This window comes from Saccostrea cucullata, unplaced genomic scaffold (assembly GCF_032062105.1).
Source record: "Saccostrea cucullata isolate Sc308-1 unplaced genomic scaffold, CSIRO_AGI_Scuc_v1 ctg6196, whole genome shotgun sequence".
Lineage (NCBI taxonomy): Eukaryota > Metazoa > Mollusca > Bivalvia > Ostreida > Ostreidae > Saccostrea > Saccostrea cuccullata.
In genome coordinates, this window is record NW_026928693.1 from 1 (window position 1) to 16,216 (window position 16,216).

The 16,216-nt window shown below is 33.3% G+C and overlaps 1 protein-coding gene across 2 annotated transcripts; it reads right to left on the reverse strand.

Moving 5' to 3' along the window:
* Positions 1-12,637: 12,637 nt before the first annotated feature.
* LOC134278479 (hepatoma-derived growth factor-related protein 2-like) lies at positions 12,638-15,964 on the reverse strand. 2 transcript variants are annotated; one of them, XM_062760798.1, is made up of 2 exons: positions 15,589-15,964; positions 12,638-13,280 (listed from the first exon to the last, which is right to left on the reverse strand). In XM_062760798.1, exons 1-2 carry the CDS (start codon positions 15,941-15,943, stop codon positions 12,955-12,957), a joined length of 681 nt encoding a protein of 226 aa, XP_062616782.1. In that variant the 5' UTR covers positions 15,944-15,964; the 3' UTR covers positions 12,638-12,954. The 2 variants fall into 2 exon arrangements, with proteins under 2 accessions (XP_062616782.1, XP_062616783.1); XM_062760799.1 differs by lacking the exon at positions 12,638-13,280 and having other exon boundaries at positions 15,354-15,964.
* Positions 15,965-16,216: the final 252 nt, after the last annotated feature.

Below are 16,216 nucleotides of genomic sequence, written 5' to 3' on the forward strand. Positions count from 1 at the left end.
CTTTTTAAAAAAGAAAAAAATTTTAAGTATGTAAAATATTTACTTGTATGTATGAAAATGCAGGCATGTAGTACGACCATAAGCCATTTAAGACTTTTTTTTAACCACAATAACATGTTTTGAGTACAAATATACCTTAATTTTCGCTACCTATACCATTTCATATTATTTAAACAACTAGTTAATAAACAAAAAAAAAGTTTCAAAAAACTTCCTTTCTAACTCTATTTTTAAAGATAACAAACAGATTCAAAGAATTGTGGTCACCTGTTTTCGGAGTTTTGTGGTGATATGTTAATATAAACATCCTATCATGTCATTTATGTAGAAATTATCACTGAAGTTTAAAAAAATATAGTACCTCGGAAATATCTTGTCACTTAAATGAAATGTAAAATTTAAAGCCCTATCTCTTCACAATATAAAGAACAGGATGTGTTTGGGGAAAATTATGGCCCTGTATGGCAACATAAGGAAGAAAAAATTTTTTCAAAAAGTGCAAATTAAATACATTATTACCTAAACAAGGGTTTTCATTACAAGAAATACGATTGTGAAAAACACAATCCTTAGCACCACCTGTTCAAAAGTTATCATCAAGGATAAATTTTTGAAAGATTGTGAAAGTGTCTGAGCTGTTGGTTTCTTAAGAAAGGTGTTGTCAAAACTAATGCATTTGTGAAAGATAAAAATCTTAATCCTAACATTTTAAAAGTTGTGGCCGAGGTAAAAGTTTTTTAATTGTAAGTCAAACTCCAAGGTCACGATTAAAGGGTCAAAGTTTTTGGGTATTAATAAAAGGTCTTATCACGGGGATTAATATGTGAAGAAGGAAAGCCCTAGCTTTATTTCAAAAGTAATTGTCAAGGTTAAAGTTTTTTTTAAAAGTACGGAAATTAAGGAAAAGGTCAAAGTTGCTGATATTCAATGAACAATTTTGCCAAAAAAAAATACATATGTGAAATTTGAATCTTATTTTCTACCATTCAAATGTAATTGCAAAAGTCAAAGTACAGAATTTTTTGTAAAAGTGGGTCAAACTTAAGGTAAAGGCCAAAAGGTCAAATTTGGTGGTACCAAAAAAAGCATTGTCACAAGGAATACACATGTGAAATATGAAAGTCATAGCTTTACTAAATCAAAAGTTATGGGCAATGTTAAAGTTTTTGTGACAGCTAGACAACGACGGACAGCTAGAGGGACGCACGGACAAAGGAATAAGATTTAAAGTCCCCGGGCTTTTGCGAAATGAGGAACAACAAAGTTTTTACAATTTGAGAATTTGCCTTGTATATTTTTTACACATCAGGCTTGTCGCCATCACCCTGTTATATTTCATTTTTACAAATCTAGAAAGTAGCCTGTATCCTGGGCTGAAATTTCTTTTTTTTCTTCTTGATCGACAAGTGCGTTTGTTATTTTTTAGGAGCCTTGTGCTGTTTTACTGGTGAACAGTTTTATATAAATTCATTTGTTTTAAAAAGTGGTAACATTTCTACTTCTCTACACCAGTGCAAAATGTTTTATCGACAACGAGAAAAACATAATATTCTATAAAAGTGTTTATATTAAGCCTCTTTAATTAATTTTCACTATATGGTGCGTGGCATTTACCCCCAGGAAAAATAATCAAACACAACACAGTATCAGTGTATAGAAATCACTGTTGTTTACTTCCATGTTAAAATTATATGTAAATGACATGTACAAATAATATATCTTGGCATTTTAAATTGCTAAGAATACTTGAATTTATTTTAATGTGAATTTCTATTTTTTAGAATTTAAATCTATGGGCAGATCACTCTAACTGCAAAAAAGAAAGAAAAAAACCATAGAATCAGAACTCTTTAGTATGTAGCATAGAGAGGGTTCGTAAAGAATCATATTCTTTAATCTCTTATCATAATCAAAGTGATGGGAAATCAGAAAAATTAAATACAAGTAATTGCCTGGATAGTGTATTGCTGAGCCATCTCACGTTTTCGACCTGAGCCCAAATATCGCTTATATTTCAAGACAGTTATCATGTATTTTGTTTATCCTGCAACAAAATTTTTACATTTGAACGTCCAAAACAAGCTATTTTGGACAGATTTAGGCACATCTCTGCAGTTGAAATTCGGGTGAGCCTTGTAGCCTCTTGATTGATTTTTGGCAATCTGTATGGGGTAATGTGTGTCAATTGTGTGTACATATTGTTTAGGACATTTATGATATGCTCTTCTATAATTTTGGGAGACATTTTTATTTTGTCTTAGAATTAAAAGCTTCCATGTTTCAAAATTGTTACAGACTGCAGACCCAGTAAATTCCGTCATAGAAAAAATCATTAATAATGAAATGCAGCTACAAATGGTAGATGATTTTGATTTAGAGATTACACGTCAGAATGAATATTTAGGAGTTTTTGGGCTTTTCAGGCAACCTATTATAGGAGACGGAAATTGTTTATTTAGAGCAATAAGTCTATCATTATTTGGAAATCAAGATCACCACCTTGAACTTAGAGAAACAGCGATAAATGAAATTCAGCAAAACTTAAATGACTTTAGGACAGTGTTTTACCGTGATAGTGATAATTTGCCCATGACTGACCAAGAAATTGAAAGAGAATTAAATAATTGGAGGCAGTTAGGCACATATGCTGGTCAGGAATGTATTTTAGCTTTGGCAAGACATTTTCACATTAACATTTTGGTAACATTTGGAGGTGATCTAGATAATCCAAATGTGGTCACTCATGAACACAACTTTGGTCAATCAAATTCACAAATTCACCTGGTATGGACAAGATTTGGGGGTGGGCATTATGAAAGTGTTCTAGAAAATCCTGCATTGCAAATTGATGAACAATCGCAAAATGACTTATCAAAATCGAAATCATCCAGTAAATATGTATGGAAAGAAAATATTTACAGTAGGAAATATGACTTATCTAATTTGGTTAATCAGAAGACACAACAGTCAGGTGATTATATAAAAAATATACATTCTTATGGTAAAGAAAAAGAACCTGAAGTCGGTGAAAAAAATCAGTGTAGTCAATGTAAAAAAATATTCTACGATAGGTCAACTTTACTGAGACATGTAAAAAATGTTCATGAAAAAGACAATAAAAATAGGGTTTCATGTTTTGTACCATCTTGTGATTTAAATTTTTTTCATATAGAGAACCTTATTGAACATTTGATCAATGCACACAGTGCTGAAATTGAAATTGAAAATTTGGAATTTGAGAATATGGGGGCTTTTGATAAATTTAAGGAGGAGGAATCATTACAAAAAAATACAAGGTTTGTTCTTCACCGATCAATTAAAACAAATAAAGACGGCAGCAAAAATTTCATTTTAGTTTGTCACAGAGATGGTAAAAAAAGATGTGTAGATAAGACTGGAAAAAGAAGAAGTAATAAGAAAGGTTCATGTAAGATAGAAGGTCTTTGTTTGTCAAGAATGTCGGTATCTGAAGGCTTCGATGGAACGGTCAAAGTAAAGTATATAAAATCACACTCCCACTCTTTAGATTTTGGACAAAGTAAATTTCTCCCCATCCCCGAACATATTAAAAGTGAAATAAGTACAATGTTGGCTTTGAAAATTCCAATTAGTAATATTCTTGATAAGATTAGGGAAAATTTTAGTGATAGGGATAACCGTGAGGACATGAATGGTATCAAACATTATCATCTAATTGATAGGAAGACCATTCACAATATAAAACAGAAAATAGTTGATTCCTCGGTCATTAAGCACAGTGATGATGCCACATCAACGTTTTTGCGTGTAGAATCTCTTAGGAAAGAAAAATTTGATCCAGTTTTAATATATAAACAACAAGATGTAGTGGACCAAACATTAGGGCTTGACAAAGGGGATTTTATGTTGGCCATCATGACAAAGCAGCAACTTAGCATGTATGACAAATTTGCCCCTATAATTCTTTGTATGGATTCGACCCACAAGACGAATATTTATTCTTTTAAACTAATAACACTGTTAGTGCCAGATGAATTTAGGAATGGTTATCCTGTGGCATTTTGTATTTCAAACAAGGAAGACGAGAAAGCAATAAGTATTTTTCTTCAGTCCGTAAAAAACAGATCACCTCAAACAAAAGTAAAAATTATAATGACTGATGATGACAATTCTGGCTGGAATGCTGCTCAAAGGGTATATGGGCCTGATTTAAAACAATATCTTTGTATTTGGCATGTTCATAGAAATTGGAGGCGAAAAATTCAGCAACACATCAAAGACAATCAACTTCAAACTGAGATTTATTACCTTTTATGCTCGGCTTTACAAACTAAATCAGAAAATTATTTTAATCAATATATAGAAGGGTTAGTTAGAAAGTTAGGTGAGGTCAGTCCATCTTTTTTGAAGTATTTTCAGGATTTTTACCTTTGTCGAAAAGAAAAGTGGGCTTTGTGTTTCCGAAATGCAGAATACTATAATATAGACACAAATATGTTTCTTGAAAGCTTTCATAATCAATTGAAAAATATTTATTTTGAAGGGAAACGTAATCGCAGAGTAGATGTCCTTGTAGAAACATTACTCCAGATTGAGAATAATCTTTTTTTCAAACATTTTACAAAGAAAACCTACAATATACCGTCAAAAGAAGATATTAAAGTTAATGACCGTCACGAAAATAGTTTCAGCATTTCAGAATCAGATGTTTCACAAGTAAATGAAAACACTTTTATGATAAATTCACAAAACAGTATCTATACAATTGAAATCCATTGCAGAACCTGCCCAGAATCACATTGTTTAGTCAAATGCAAGAAAGTTCCATGCATAAATTTATGTCGTCACCTCTTAACTTGCAACTGCCCTGATTTTAATCAAGGAAACATGTGCAAACATACTCATAAAGTGTTTGGTATCATTAATAAAAATAAAGAAACAGACATATTTAGAAGATATTGGATGACACCATGGCTGTTCATAGAATTAAGTGTTATCTTACGGATCGTTGTTTACTTGCGTTTTTCATTTCCGAAATTAAAGAGTCAAGAAGTATCCCGAACGCAAATATCGTCATTTACAAAAAAAATTGATGATTGGTCTACCGGGTGTACCGAATCCCTATCAGAACTCGAGAAAAAAAAAACCCAATATCTATCAATACCGTATGCCAAGGGTTCATGAGGAGAGTAGCGTACCAGAAACCCTTGGCTAGCGAAAGTGTCTGTCCTCAGCTGATTAGTTAATTACCCACGACCCGCCCAAAATGTTTTACACATTCTATGAACAAGTCTCGTTTTCACATTATTTCCCCTGCGAGTCTGATTTACCATGGTAACTGTCTCTACTGGCGATTTCCGGATTTTATAGGAAAAACGCATAAAAACTCATTTCGGCGTTTTTTACCATTTCGACATTTACTTTCTTCAATACATCAGAGAAAAACAACAGTGTTTATGATAAAAAAAAATGTCGCCATTTTATTTTTAATTAAAGACTAGAAATTGTCGTCAATTTTGTGTTCTTTGAAATATTGGGCGATTAAACGCTATTTCAAATGCTTTTTAAAATTTGTTTGTCTTTTTATTCTAACAATATACACATTAAAACGTGACGTTTAGTTTTGACTCGGCGACACCCCCTATGTTTAATGTTTTTAACTTCTATAAAATGAATTCAATTACACATTATTAAAAGAAATTATCAATTTTGATTAGATTTCTTTTTCTGCATCTTTTGGTGCATTATATTTGATGATGTGGTGCCAAATATTAAAGATATGGACACAGTGACATTACTTTTGGATCATCCCTCGTATTAAAGAACTCTGAAAATATTTTTTTTTTCAAAGTGCGTTTACATGTACTTGATCCCAAATTTAAGGCACGTTGAAAAAAAGTTTTTTTTTTCAAATTGCGTAATTTTGTGTTGTAACACATTGAAGTTCTTATATCATTATAGATGAAAGAAGAAGAAGGATTACACCTATGCCCATGATTTGGTTTCTTATGAAAATGAAACTCCTTATTAGATAGGGCATAATGATACTTGTCGAAAAGTGGAGATTTTGTAGAACATTTCTTTACAAGTGAAAAAGAAGTGGCAAATGGAAATCCTATTTCTTTTTTTATTTAAAAAAAAAATAGATGTAACTATGTGTGATTCGATCATTTGACATATGTAAAGTTGTATTTGTAGAGAAGATATGTAGATATACCAATTCATCCCCCCAAAGGAGTTTTCCACTTAAGTGTAGTAGCGTGGTCCCTTTTTTTGCCCTTATTTTACAGAATATACATGAAGATACGGTATTATTTTTAGTTTCATTGTGTATAACAAAGTATTTCTAATTAACATTTTGTACAATCATTATTAATAACTTGCAATATCAAGAAATACAAGCCGATTTCCAACACCTACTGAACACACAAATTCCGGAACATTTTTTTTCGAACAGAGTACGGTTCCTCTATTACATACAAATGGGCGGAGACATTTAAATTAGGTATTATATAAAGGAATAAAACCGATGAATTGTAGCGTGAGATAAGAAATAATAAGCAATATACGATGGGTAATAATAATCTACAATACGTTTGAATTTTATTTTGCATCATTCGTATTCTTCTTAACTTGGGGTGAGTGGGAGTCTTTTTTAGTACTTCTGGTATTTTTGTCGGGGTTTTAAAAATCCCCCTAATCGCGATAATTTTTTAAAATCTATCATTGTTGAATAAAATGTCAATATATTACCCACTACAATAATTTTCTTTTACATGATTGTTTGAAAAGCACAGGCGATTGCATAATAATTAACGGTAAATACACACAGACATACACTACCATTCTTTTGTAATGGGGGGGGGGGGGCTGGAGAAAAAGAAAACAAGAAACATGAATTTGATAAAGCAAAAGAAAAAGATCGAGGAAATCCTTTTCCAAACTTGAAAACGATTAATGTAGAATTAGGAGTTAATAAAAAATACTCATATTTTTATTTGAAAAATTAAACTTCAACATTAATGTGTGTTTATTCATATTGTAGCAGCGTAAAGGCGTATGAAAGTTTTTTTTTTTTTTGGGGGGGGGGTGGGTGGGTGGGTGGGGGTGGGTGAAGAACTCAAGATTTATCCCTGAAAAGAATGGGTTACCCCTTCCCCAGATACTATCTGCCTGACATGTATATATATTTCTTAGCTTCGCTGTAAATTCTGCAATGAATATTCCGATTTACTTATCGATTATAAATGCATTCGAAGTTTTTCCGAGTTTATATAAAAAATTTTATGCATTCAGCTAGCATCCAAAAACGTGACAAGAGTATAAAGTTGCTTTGAATATTGAAGTGGTCAGTATGCGAGTGCATTAATTTTGTTTAGACAGTGATTAAATGTGAAGAAATTATTACGTCTTTGGTATTTTCTGCTTATAATATTTTGTTTCTTTTTCGCAAGAAATTGATTAAATGTGTATTTATATACATCTACGCGTGTGCTTTAATTTTCGCAATGAACAGGAATATTGCGATTACGTGCAGGAGAATTAAAAAATGTCCCGGAAATCGTCAAAGTTTATCATAAGTGATATTCATCGAAGTCTATAGAGAGTCTTTTTTTATTTTAAAAAATAAAAGCTGGTGTCTGCACTTTTCAAATACGAGCTACAAGATTGTGTCACTGACTCGCTTCCTATAGAAAACACGCTTTCCAAAGGTATTCACCTGTGGCGGAATGGAATCACGTGACATATTATCTATTCTTAGCAGGTCAACAAGAGGTTAATCCTATGTAAATATACTCACCGAACAGATTCAAAATCATGATACTTTTAAGTAGAAGACATAGAGCGCAATGTTGTTCAACAAAGATATTTTCACACAATCTGTATAAATATAATATACACATTATATTTTGATGTCGACTTTGAACAAATCTGCGCTCGATGTTTACGAAAGCTCTGAAGTGGGTACCTGTCACATATTTCTTTTGATATTCATGAAAATCAAAGGACCCCACCTTCAAAACACAGGTTCGCGTGTTCTTTTTTGCAATTATTTGAAATTTTTAAACGTTGGACCATATACTACAGACATAAGAGATCAATGTAATTTACTTTTTAAGCTTTTTAATGAAAGTTTAAAATTTGACGAGTAACCGGGGACCACAGATAATGGCTTATTGAGACTTCTTCTTTAAAACCTACTGTAAGAGCATATAAAGGTACATGTATTTGTTTACACTTTTTTCTAAGAAACTGCCTTCTTTCAACGCAATTTGGTAGATAACCAGCACATTTATTTACCAACCAAAAAGAATAACTTTTATTTTACAGAGTGTGACATTGGATATGAAGGATACAGTTGCACTAATATCTGTCCATATCCAACATATGGAATTGCATGTCAGGAGATATGTGACTGTAACAAATCCAAGTGTGACTATCGCTATGGGTGCAAGATCATTGCCGTAACAGGTACACATAAAAAATTTCACGAAATTTTTAGAGCTAGGGACGCTTACTCTCGCGCCCCTCTATAATTTAACACCCAACGTTTGTTAATATAATTTACATTTTGACAATTGATAATTATTTAGATGGAAAAAATAGGTGATTAGCTTGTCGCTTGATGTCCCTCTCGAGAAGTTTTTACTCATATGGAAACAAAACAACTTAAGGGTTTTGTAAAAAGCTCCCACGCGGGCGACTAATTTATAAGTAATTTATTTATCATTATAAAAAATTCAAAAATTAAATGATTTTTTTGCAAGAACTTATTTTATAAAGGAGGGGAATCTATCCATTGAAGTTATGCTTTATTTAACATTATACCATCATCTTGTAATATAATAGATATACAGTACCGACCAGACCCAACCTGACACCCAAGCAGTCCCAGAAAGCAGTCCCTGGGACTGCTTTGGGACCGCTCTGGGACCGCTGTGGGACTGCTTTGGGACCGCTGTGGGACTGCTCCGGGACCGCTATGGGACTGCTCTGAAAAGCAGACCTAGCAGACCTAGCAGACCCAGCTGTCCCAGCTGTCCCTGGGACTGCTTTTTTGGGACTGCTTTGTTCACTCATGTGTGAAAGAGGTTCTGAGTGACATGATAGCTCCGCCCCCTTGTGTATTCTGAGTTGTTTTGTTTATAGCAGCAGAGAGTTTAAACTATTACTAAAGCAAGGATTTCCAGTCTTTTGATAAGAGATTTTATAGTTCATTAATATTTTCATAGACTGCAAATTTAGTTTGGAATATTTTTTTTAAATAAAGTTGTTCAATAAGAGAGGAGTTAAACTATTAAAAAAATATCTAAACTATTTTTAATTTAATCTAAAATTATGTGCACTCAAAATTTTTAATTGGACTATCTAAAAATAATCATTACAGTTAGATATAAGATTTTTAATTGAAAAGCTACATGTTTTATGAGTACCATGCTAAAAAAAGTATTCCATGCAACCTCCAAATAAGGTTTAACAATTTATTAAATGACCATGAAATAAAATTATGTTACCATTCTTTCGTAACTTAAACAATGTACATGTGAAACAATGTAAATAATCATTGGGGAATTTATCACTGAATTACCGGTAGTTTTTAATTTATAAACAAATTATCAAAAGGGTACATTTATTTTATAAATAAACAGTTGAAAATACCGGGAATTGTGATTTATTTCTTTTTTGTTTTGCTTGTGTTTACCTGGCCGATTAATGTTTATAAAATGGTATCAACACCCGCGGTTTCAATCGCCTTAGGGCAGATAATCAGAGCATGTTATTTGGGTATATGTATTTGCGTTTCACATCATTGAACATGCTGGTCAACAATGACCCTAATTTCAATCTACTTGTATGTAATGCACAAATAAAATTGATAAATGAAATGTGTATGATTTCTCTCAGGATTAATAATTTTGAACATAATCTGAGGGATCCATTCTGGGGATTTACAGATGCACATTCTAACATTTACAAATAAAACACTGAAAACTGAGTATTTTAAAGATAGAGAAATTAGCAATAATCAAATTGACATGTAAGTAAAAATAATCATGACTGAAAAATAATACTTGGCAAAATTTTACGAAGAATTTTCTAAAAGCCCCTATACTTAAGAAAATTCCTTTTGAATATCCCGATAGTATGGAAATTGGCCATATAACGATAAGATCTATTTAAAACTAATTCTTACTGGTGGAAAATAATTAATTCACGTTTAATTTTCTGTATAAAAAATAAATACCGGTATAGGAAACAGTATCAATCGCAGAAAATTAAAAAATTGAATTATTAATGTACCCGATAATTGTAATTAAATATTCATGTTCATTTTAATTCATACATGCACATGTGAAAGCCTTCTTCCTTCAATAAATATTATTTCAATTTGTTTCTATGCGCGTACTATTCATAAATGACCGCATACATTTAAGGGGTCCTGGCATACTACCCAGAATCAATTTCTACTGCCTTTTATAGTTCCATTGTTTATTGCAAATCTCATTTCTGAGTTAGCTCCGCCCATTAAATTAATAAACCCCGCCCACTGGGACTGCTTTCTGGGACTGCTGGGACTGCTCTCTGGGACCTGGGACTGCTGGGACTGGGACTGCTGTGGGACTGCTCTGGGACCGCTGTGGGACTGCTCTGGGACTGCTGTGGGTTACGGCAAAAAAGATGGGACCAATTCTTATAAAAAACGTAACATTCTTATAAAACAAAAACACAATCATACATTATAAAAACACACAGCATGCTTGACAAATCCAAAGGAGACTAGAATAGTAAATGTATAAAACCTTATAAAACAGGTGGAAGATAGGGGGATGGGGAGGTGGGCCAAAAAATTTCTGCACATTAAAAAACAATGGCTACATTGGTTCAGTAAACAAAAATCACGTGATCAATATGAAGATAGATTACAAAACCATCATGGGAAAAAATTGTTATTCCAGAAAAAATTGGAAAATTTTTTAACAGTTATCGAGATGCTATAAATTACTTAATGTTTTCACATAAATACAACTATACCATCATCTTCTAATATAATAGATATACATTTTTAGCCATGAGTCTATTCTGCTCTGATTTTTGCCAAACGGATAACATAACACATAGTTTGTCAAAAAAGAGCATTTATTATTGAAAATGCCAAAAATTATTTTACGTACATATGATACACGTAAAAATCTTAGGCACAAAATAGACAGTAAATCTCATGTAAAAAATATTTCATTACATGTATACAAAGATAAATGTGCCTAAGATATACACAGTACAAATACTGACATTAAAATAACAAATGTATTGCCCATTGGACTAGTTACGGCAAAAAAGATGGGACTAATTCTTATAAAAAACGCCATTAACTTGTTGTCAATTGACCACAAAGTGGCCCATCCAGAAGAGAGGAATGGAAAGAAGGTAATCAAGTCCCATAACTGTAGTAATTAATATATGTACTTTCCAAATAGACAATATGGCATTATTGAAGAAGAACTACGATGTACTTGTTTATGTATCTCTATTGTAATATGAATATACACGATTCACATCCTTAACCGCAGTTCGTTCGAAATGAGTATAGCATTTTTGAAAAACAAATCAGTATATATCAAGAATCGATAACCACATTTGTGTAAAAATACAAAGCACTAAATCAGCTATATTTACATATCCACTCCTGTTTAAAAACCAAATCCAATTCTAATAAGTTTTCTAACATTGCTACTTAAACAATGACATACAATGATATCAACGATGTAACTTATACACATATATTTAGTTCCTCAACAAATATGACTCAGGTTTGGCACTGACAAATGAAAAATAAATGAAACCTTATGTATTTACAAATGCCGCCTCAGACAGTCATTTGAAAAATATATTTAGTTCTTCAACAAATATGACTCAGGTTTGGCACTGACAAATGAAAAATAAATGAAACCTTATGTATTTACAAATGCCGCCTCAGACAGTCATTTGAAAAATATATTTAGTTCTTCAACAAATATGACTCAGGTTTGGCACTGACAAATGAAAAATAAATGAAACCTTATGTATTTACAAATGCCACCTCAGACAGTCATTTGAAAAACATGTAAAGTTACCTGGAAATCATAATGAACAATAGAACTTGAAAAATTTTTGAAATGCTGCCTCAGACAGTCACAAATATGTAATGTTACATAGAACCATAGATACATCATGTAGAAAACAAAAGAACTCAAGGTATTCTCAAATGCCACCTCAGACAGTCATTTGCAAACATGTAATGTTAAAAAACTAGGGGTATTGGGTAATGGCCACCTTAAAAAATTGCTCACCCAGCAGCTGCCTCAGACAGTCTGCCTAAGAGAATACAAAAATTGTCAACACACTCCTAAATCAACTGCTTTTAGAATCCAAGCTAGTTCCGTTTATGCAATTTTTCATTTACGTTATATCATAATCAGCTGCCTCAGACAGTCCAATTATAAAGCAAAAGCCAATTGTACCATAACAAAGTCAACATATTAACTTTCTACAATATGAATCACACACAGTTAACGGGTGAAATTTGACTGATAAATATTTCTGCATAGCTTTTACTGGACATATACTTTTACAAGTCTGAGCTGCTATTTGCAAAGACACAGAGTCATGATGCTTGAAATGTCTGAGTGTTAATGTCATAGATTTAGTTCCCCCTCTTACTGAATCAATAGACAAATTTTGAAGTAGAACAAGATTTCTATTTGAATTCTTCTGAGATTTCACAGTTACTTCACCTACCCGCAGGAATGCAAAGAAACAGAGAATGTAAACATGGCTGTCAGAAGGCGTCTGTTAAATTTCCCAGACACTGTGTGTTTAAGCGCATGTACTATCTTGACAAGAATATGAGGAGTTATTGGTAAACGGATATCTGGTGCATTGGATAAATGCTGAGCTCCTTTAAGGAGCTTCTTGATGACAAAAAACTGAGTTGGGTCAGAAAGGCCATGTATTTTGTGATAGTATGAAATACCTGCAATGTAGGTATTTATCGTATTGTAGGATTTTTTGTTGTTGGTATAACCATGCTATAAAAGACATAATGTGATTTAACTGAGCTGGAAATGTTGGACTTGAACTGAAATTTTTCCAAAAGAATTTATGATAAGCATTTAAAGCAACCTCGTATGACACCTGGGTATTTTTTGACATTGCAGCATCAAGTAGTTTTGATGTCGATTTTACTAAATGCGTAGGTACTCCTGAGGGATGTTGACTGGGCACTTGTCCATGTAAGGTGCCAACTCCTTGAATTTTTCTACCTGCAAACGCGAAAGTGAGTCTGATAAAATGTTATCTTTTCCAGGAATATTCTGAGATCTGAATAAAATATTAAATCTCAAGCAAGCTAGAACCAGTCTTCTGACTAAGGACATAACTGATGGTTCTTTTGAAGAAAGTCTATTAATAATGTTGACTACTGCCATATTATCTGAATGAAACAATATAGAACAGTTAGCCAAGGTTTCTCTCCAGATTTCAATGGCAACAACAATTGGAAAAAGTTCCTTGAATGTTATATTGCGATCTTGAAGGTTTATGTTCTCCCAACTTCCAAAAAACCATTTTTTACCTAAGATAGCCCCGTAACCTAAGCTTCCTGCTGCATCGGTATACAGATGAAGTTTTAGGGAATTTTGCCATTAATCGTCTAGAAAGATTGACTTGCCATTAAAATTGTCTATGAAAGTTTCCCAAGCTAACAAATCCAACCTTCCTTGCTTATTTAGACGAATCCTATGATGGGGCTTTTTTTTTACACCTACTGTTAAATTGATGAGACGACGCAAAAATGCACGCCCCGGTACTACAACACAGCAAGCAAAATTTAACAGCCCAATCAAAGATTGAACTTCGCGAAGTTTCATCTTTTTGCGATTTTTGGCTAGTTTAACTGCCTCGCGGATTTTTTGGACTTTATCTTGGGGTAATCTAGCTTCCCACCTCACTGTATCTAGTTGTATTCCCAAGAAAACTATCTCTGTAGAAGGGCCCTCATTTTTTTCTGATTTAATTGGAACCCCCAACACTTCACACAAAGATATAAACTGTTGTAATGCTAGACCGCATATTGAAGAGTCCCTGGGCCCTATAAATAAGAAATCATCTAATATATGCAACATATTAGGGACTCCAAACTTGTTGCAAGCTATCCACTGCAATGCTGTACTGAAAGTTTCAAAAATGGAGCATGATATTGAGCAACCCATGGGAAGACATTTATCAAAATAAAATTTATTTTGAAACTGAATACCTAGTAACTCATGGTCTAGTGAGTGAACAGGTATTATCCGAAAAGCAGAAGCAATGTCAGTTTTTGCTAGAAGGCAATCACGACCGATCTGTCTTATCAATTTGATAGCATCATCGATTGTTGTATAGGAAACAGAGCATAATTCGTCAGGTATAAAGTCGTTAACTGAATGCCCGTCAGGAAATGACAAATGCTGAATCATTCTAAAATCATTAGCTTCTTTTTTGGGAACCAGACCTATTGGTGAACACTGAATATAAGCAAAAGGAGGAGCGTCAAATGGGCCAGCTATTCTGCCAAGTGAAATTTCCTTGTTTAATTTTTCTAATGTTATATTTGGAAGAGTTTTGGCTGATAGCAAATTGGAAGAAAAGCGTGGTTGCCTTGGACCCTCATAACCTAATCTAAATCCTTTTTCAAAACCTTAACATAAGAATTCTTTCAAATTTTGATGATACCCTTCTAATAGCTGTTTCAAAATAGTTGTCCGAACTGGAGTAACAACAGAACTTTTGTTTGCAGGGGTAGATGATGAGTTTGAACTTGAAGGGAAGGTTGATGAGCTGCTGTTTGTGGCTGACTTATTACCTCTTGGGCATTGAACGACTGAGTGACTTTTCTTACACTGGTAACATGTGTGTTTGTATTGACAGTTGTTCTGATAGCATTTTTTATTCCTGTGAAATGCATAGCAGAACCCAGGTGGTGTTTTCCTACTTTTGTGGGGCCCCCCTTTCTTTGAAAGTTTTTGCCTCGAAAATTGTTTTGGAAATTCTGATGAAAATTTCGAGATGTGGTGGCCATAACCCAATATTCATAATGTAACTGTCCCCAAGGGATAGACCTCGCCTCAATGTCTTTACGTACTTGTTTGTCATATGTCATCCATGACAATCCAGCATGCCTATTTGCCAATTCTCTGACAATTTCTTGATGTTTAATAACTGATGCAGACTGTTTTGGAAATTTTTCTGAATAGATTGCCAGAAATTTGAGGAAAGCTTTTGGCCATTGATCTATGGACTTAATAACAGTTTTTGATTTTGCTGAAAGTAATTTTAATTCAGAATTGCCTGTACTTTTAATTTTAACAGACCTGTCTGAGGCGACATCATCCCTTGGCAAAAGTTTACTAAAGTCAATATATTTATTTTGCTATATTTTGTTCTTAATTTTTGATTCAATTTGTGCGGATATGGGCGTTGATAGTAAATAACTTTCATCGTTATCAGACTCCTCCGATGAGGAATCATCATTACTTGTATTTGCACCTGGGGAACTTTCATCACTAGATTCATCTGAATCAGAGTTAGTACCTGAAGAGGAATTAGATCTGTCAGGTGACGCCATTCTTCTCCTCTTTTTCTTTTGCTCTCTGTGCCTTTTCCTGCCTCTAGAACCATTTTCCATCTCTTGTTGGGTTTTCTGATTGTTCTTGAGTGCTTCCAGGACTTTGTCGGTCACCGCCGCCACCAGTTGGTCCTGAACAGACGTTTCGGTCGGTTCCGCAGCCTGTTCTGCTGACCCTGCTGCCGCTGGCTTCTTCTGAGTCCGCCTCCCTCTTGGTTGGCGTCTGAGCTCGCTCATCTGCAATTGGTTATCAAAATGATATTTATAAATAAAATATATTTTATTCTTAACCACAGCTCTGGTTGATAAATTAGGCTTCATTAGTAAATACTGTATTTATCAAACGCATGTATTGTGCCACAATAACTTCATTGACTAAAAAAACATAGCATTAATGTGTAAAAATTATTATGTATAAGTACTTTCATCATGCAATACATGCATGTATCTAAATTCACTTAGAATCTTCATTTTAGTTCATTTCAATGAACATATTCACTGTGGACTTGATAAAATTACTTATCAAAAGCAATTATAAACAGGAATGCCATAAATAAGCACTCAAAATTTTAAACTTGCCTACCAACCATATAG

What these genes read in the sequence shown, in the direction of transcription:
- LOC134278479 (XM_062760798.1), bottom strand. Translation starts at nt 15,943, where the DNA reads ATGAAGCCTAATTTATCAACCAGAGCTGTGGTTAAGAATAAAATATAT. An exon ending in CAGATCTAATTCCTCTTCAG is followed by an intron (nt 13,281 to 15,588) that starts GTACTAACTCTG and finishes TCGCGTTTGCAG; the next exon opens with GTAGAAAAATTCAAGGAGTT.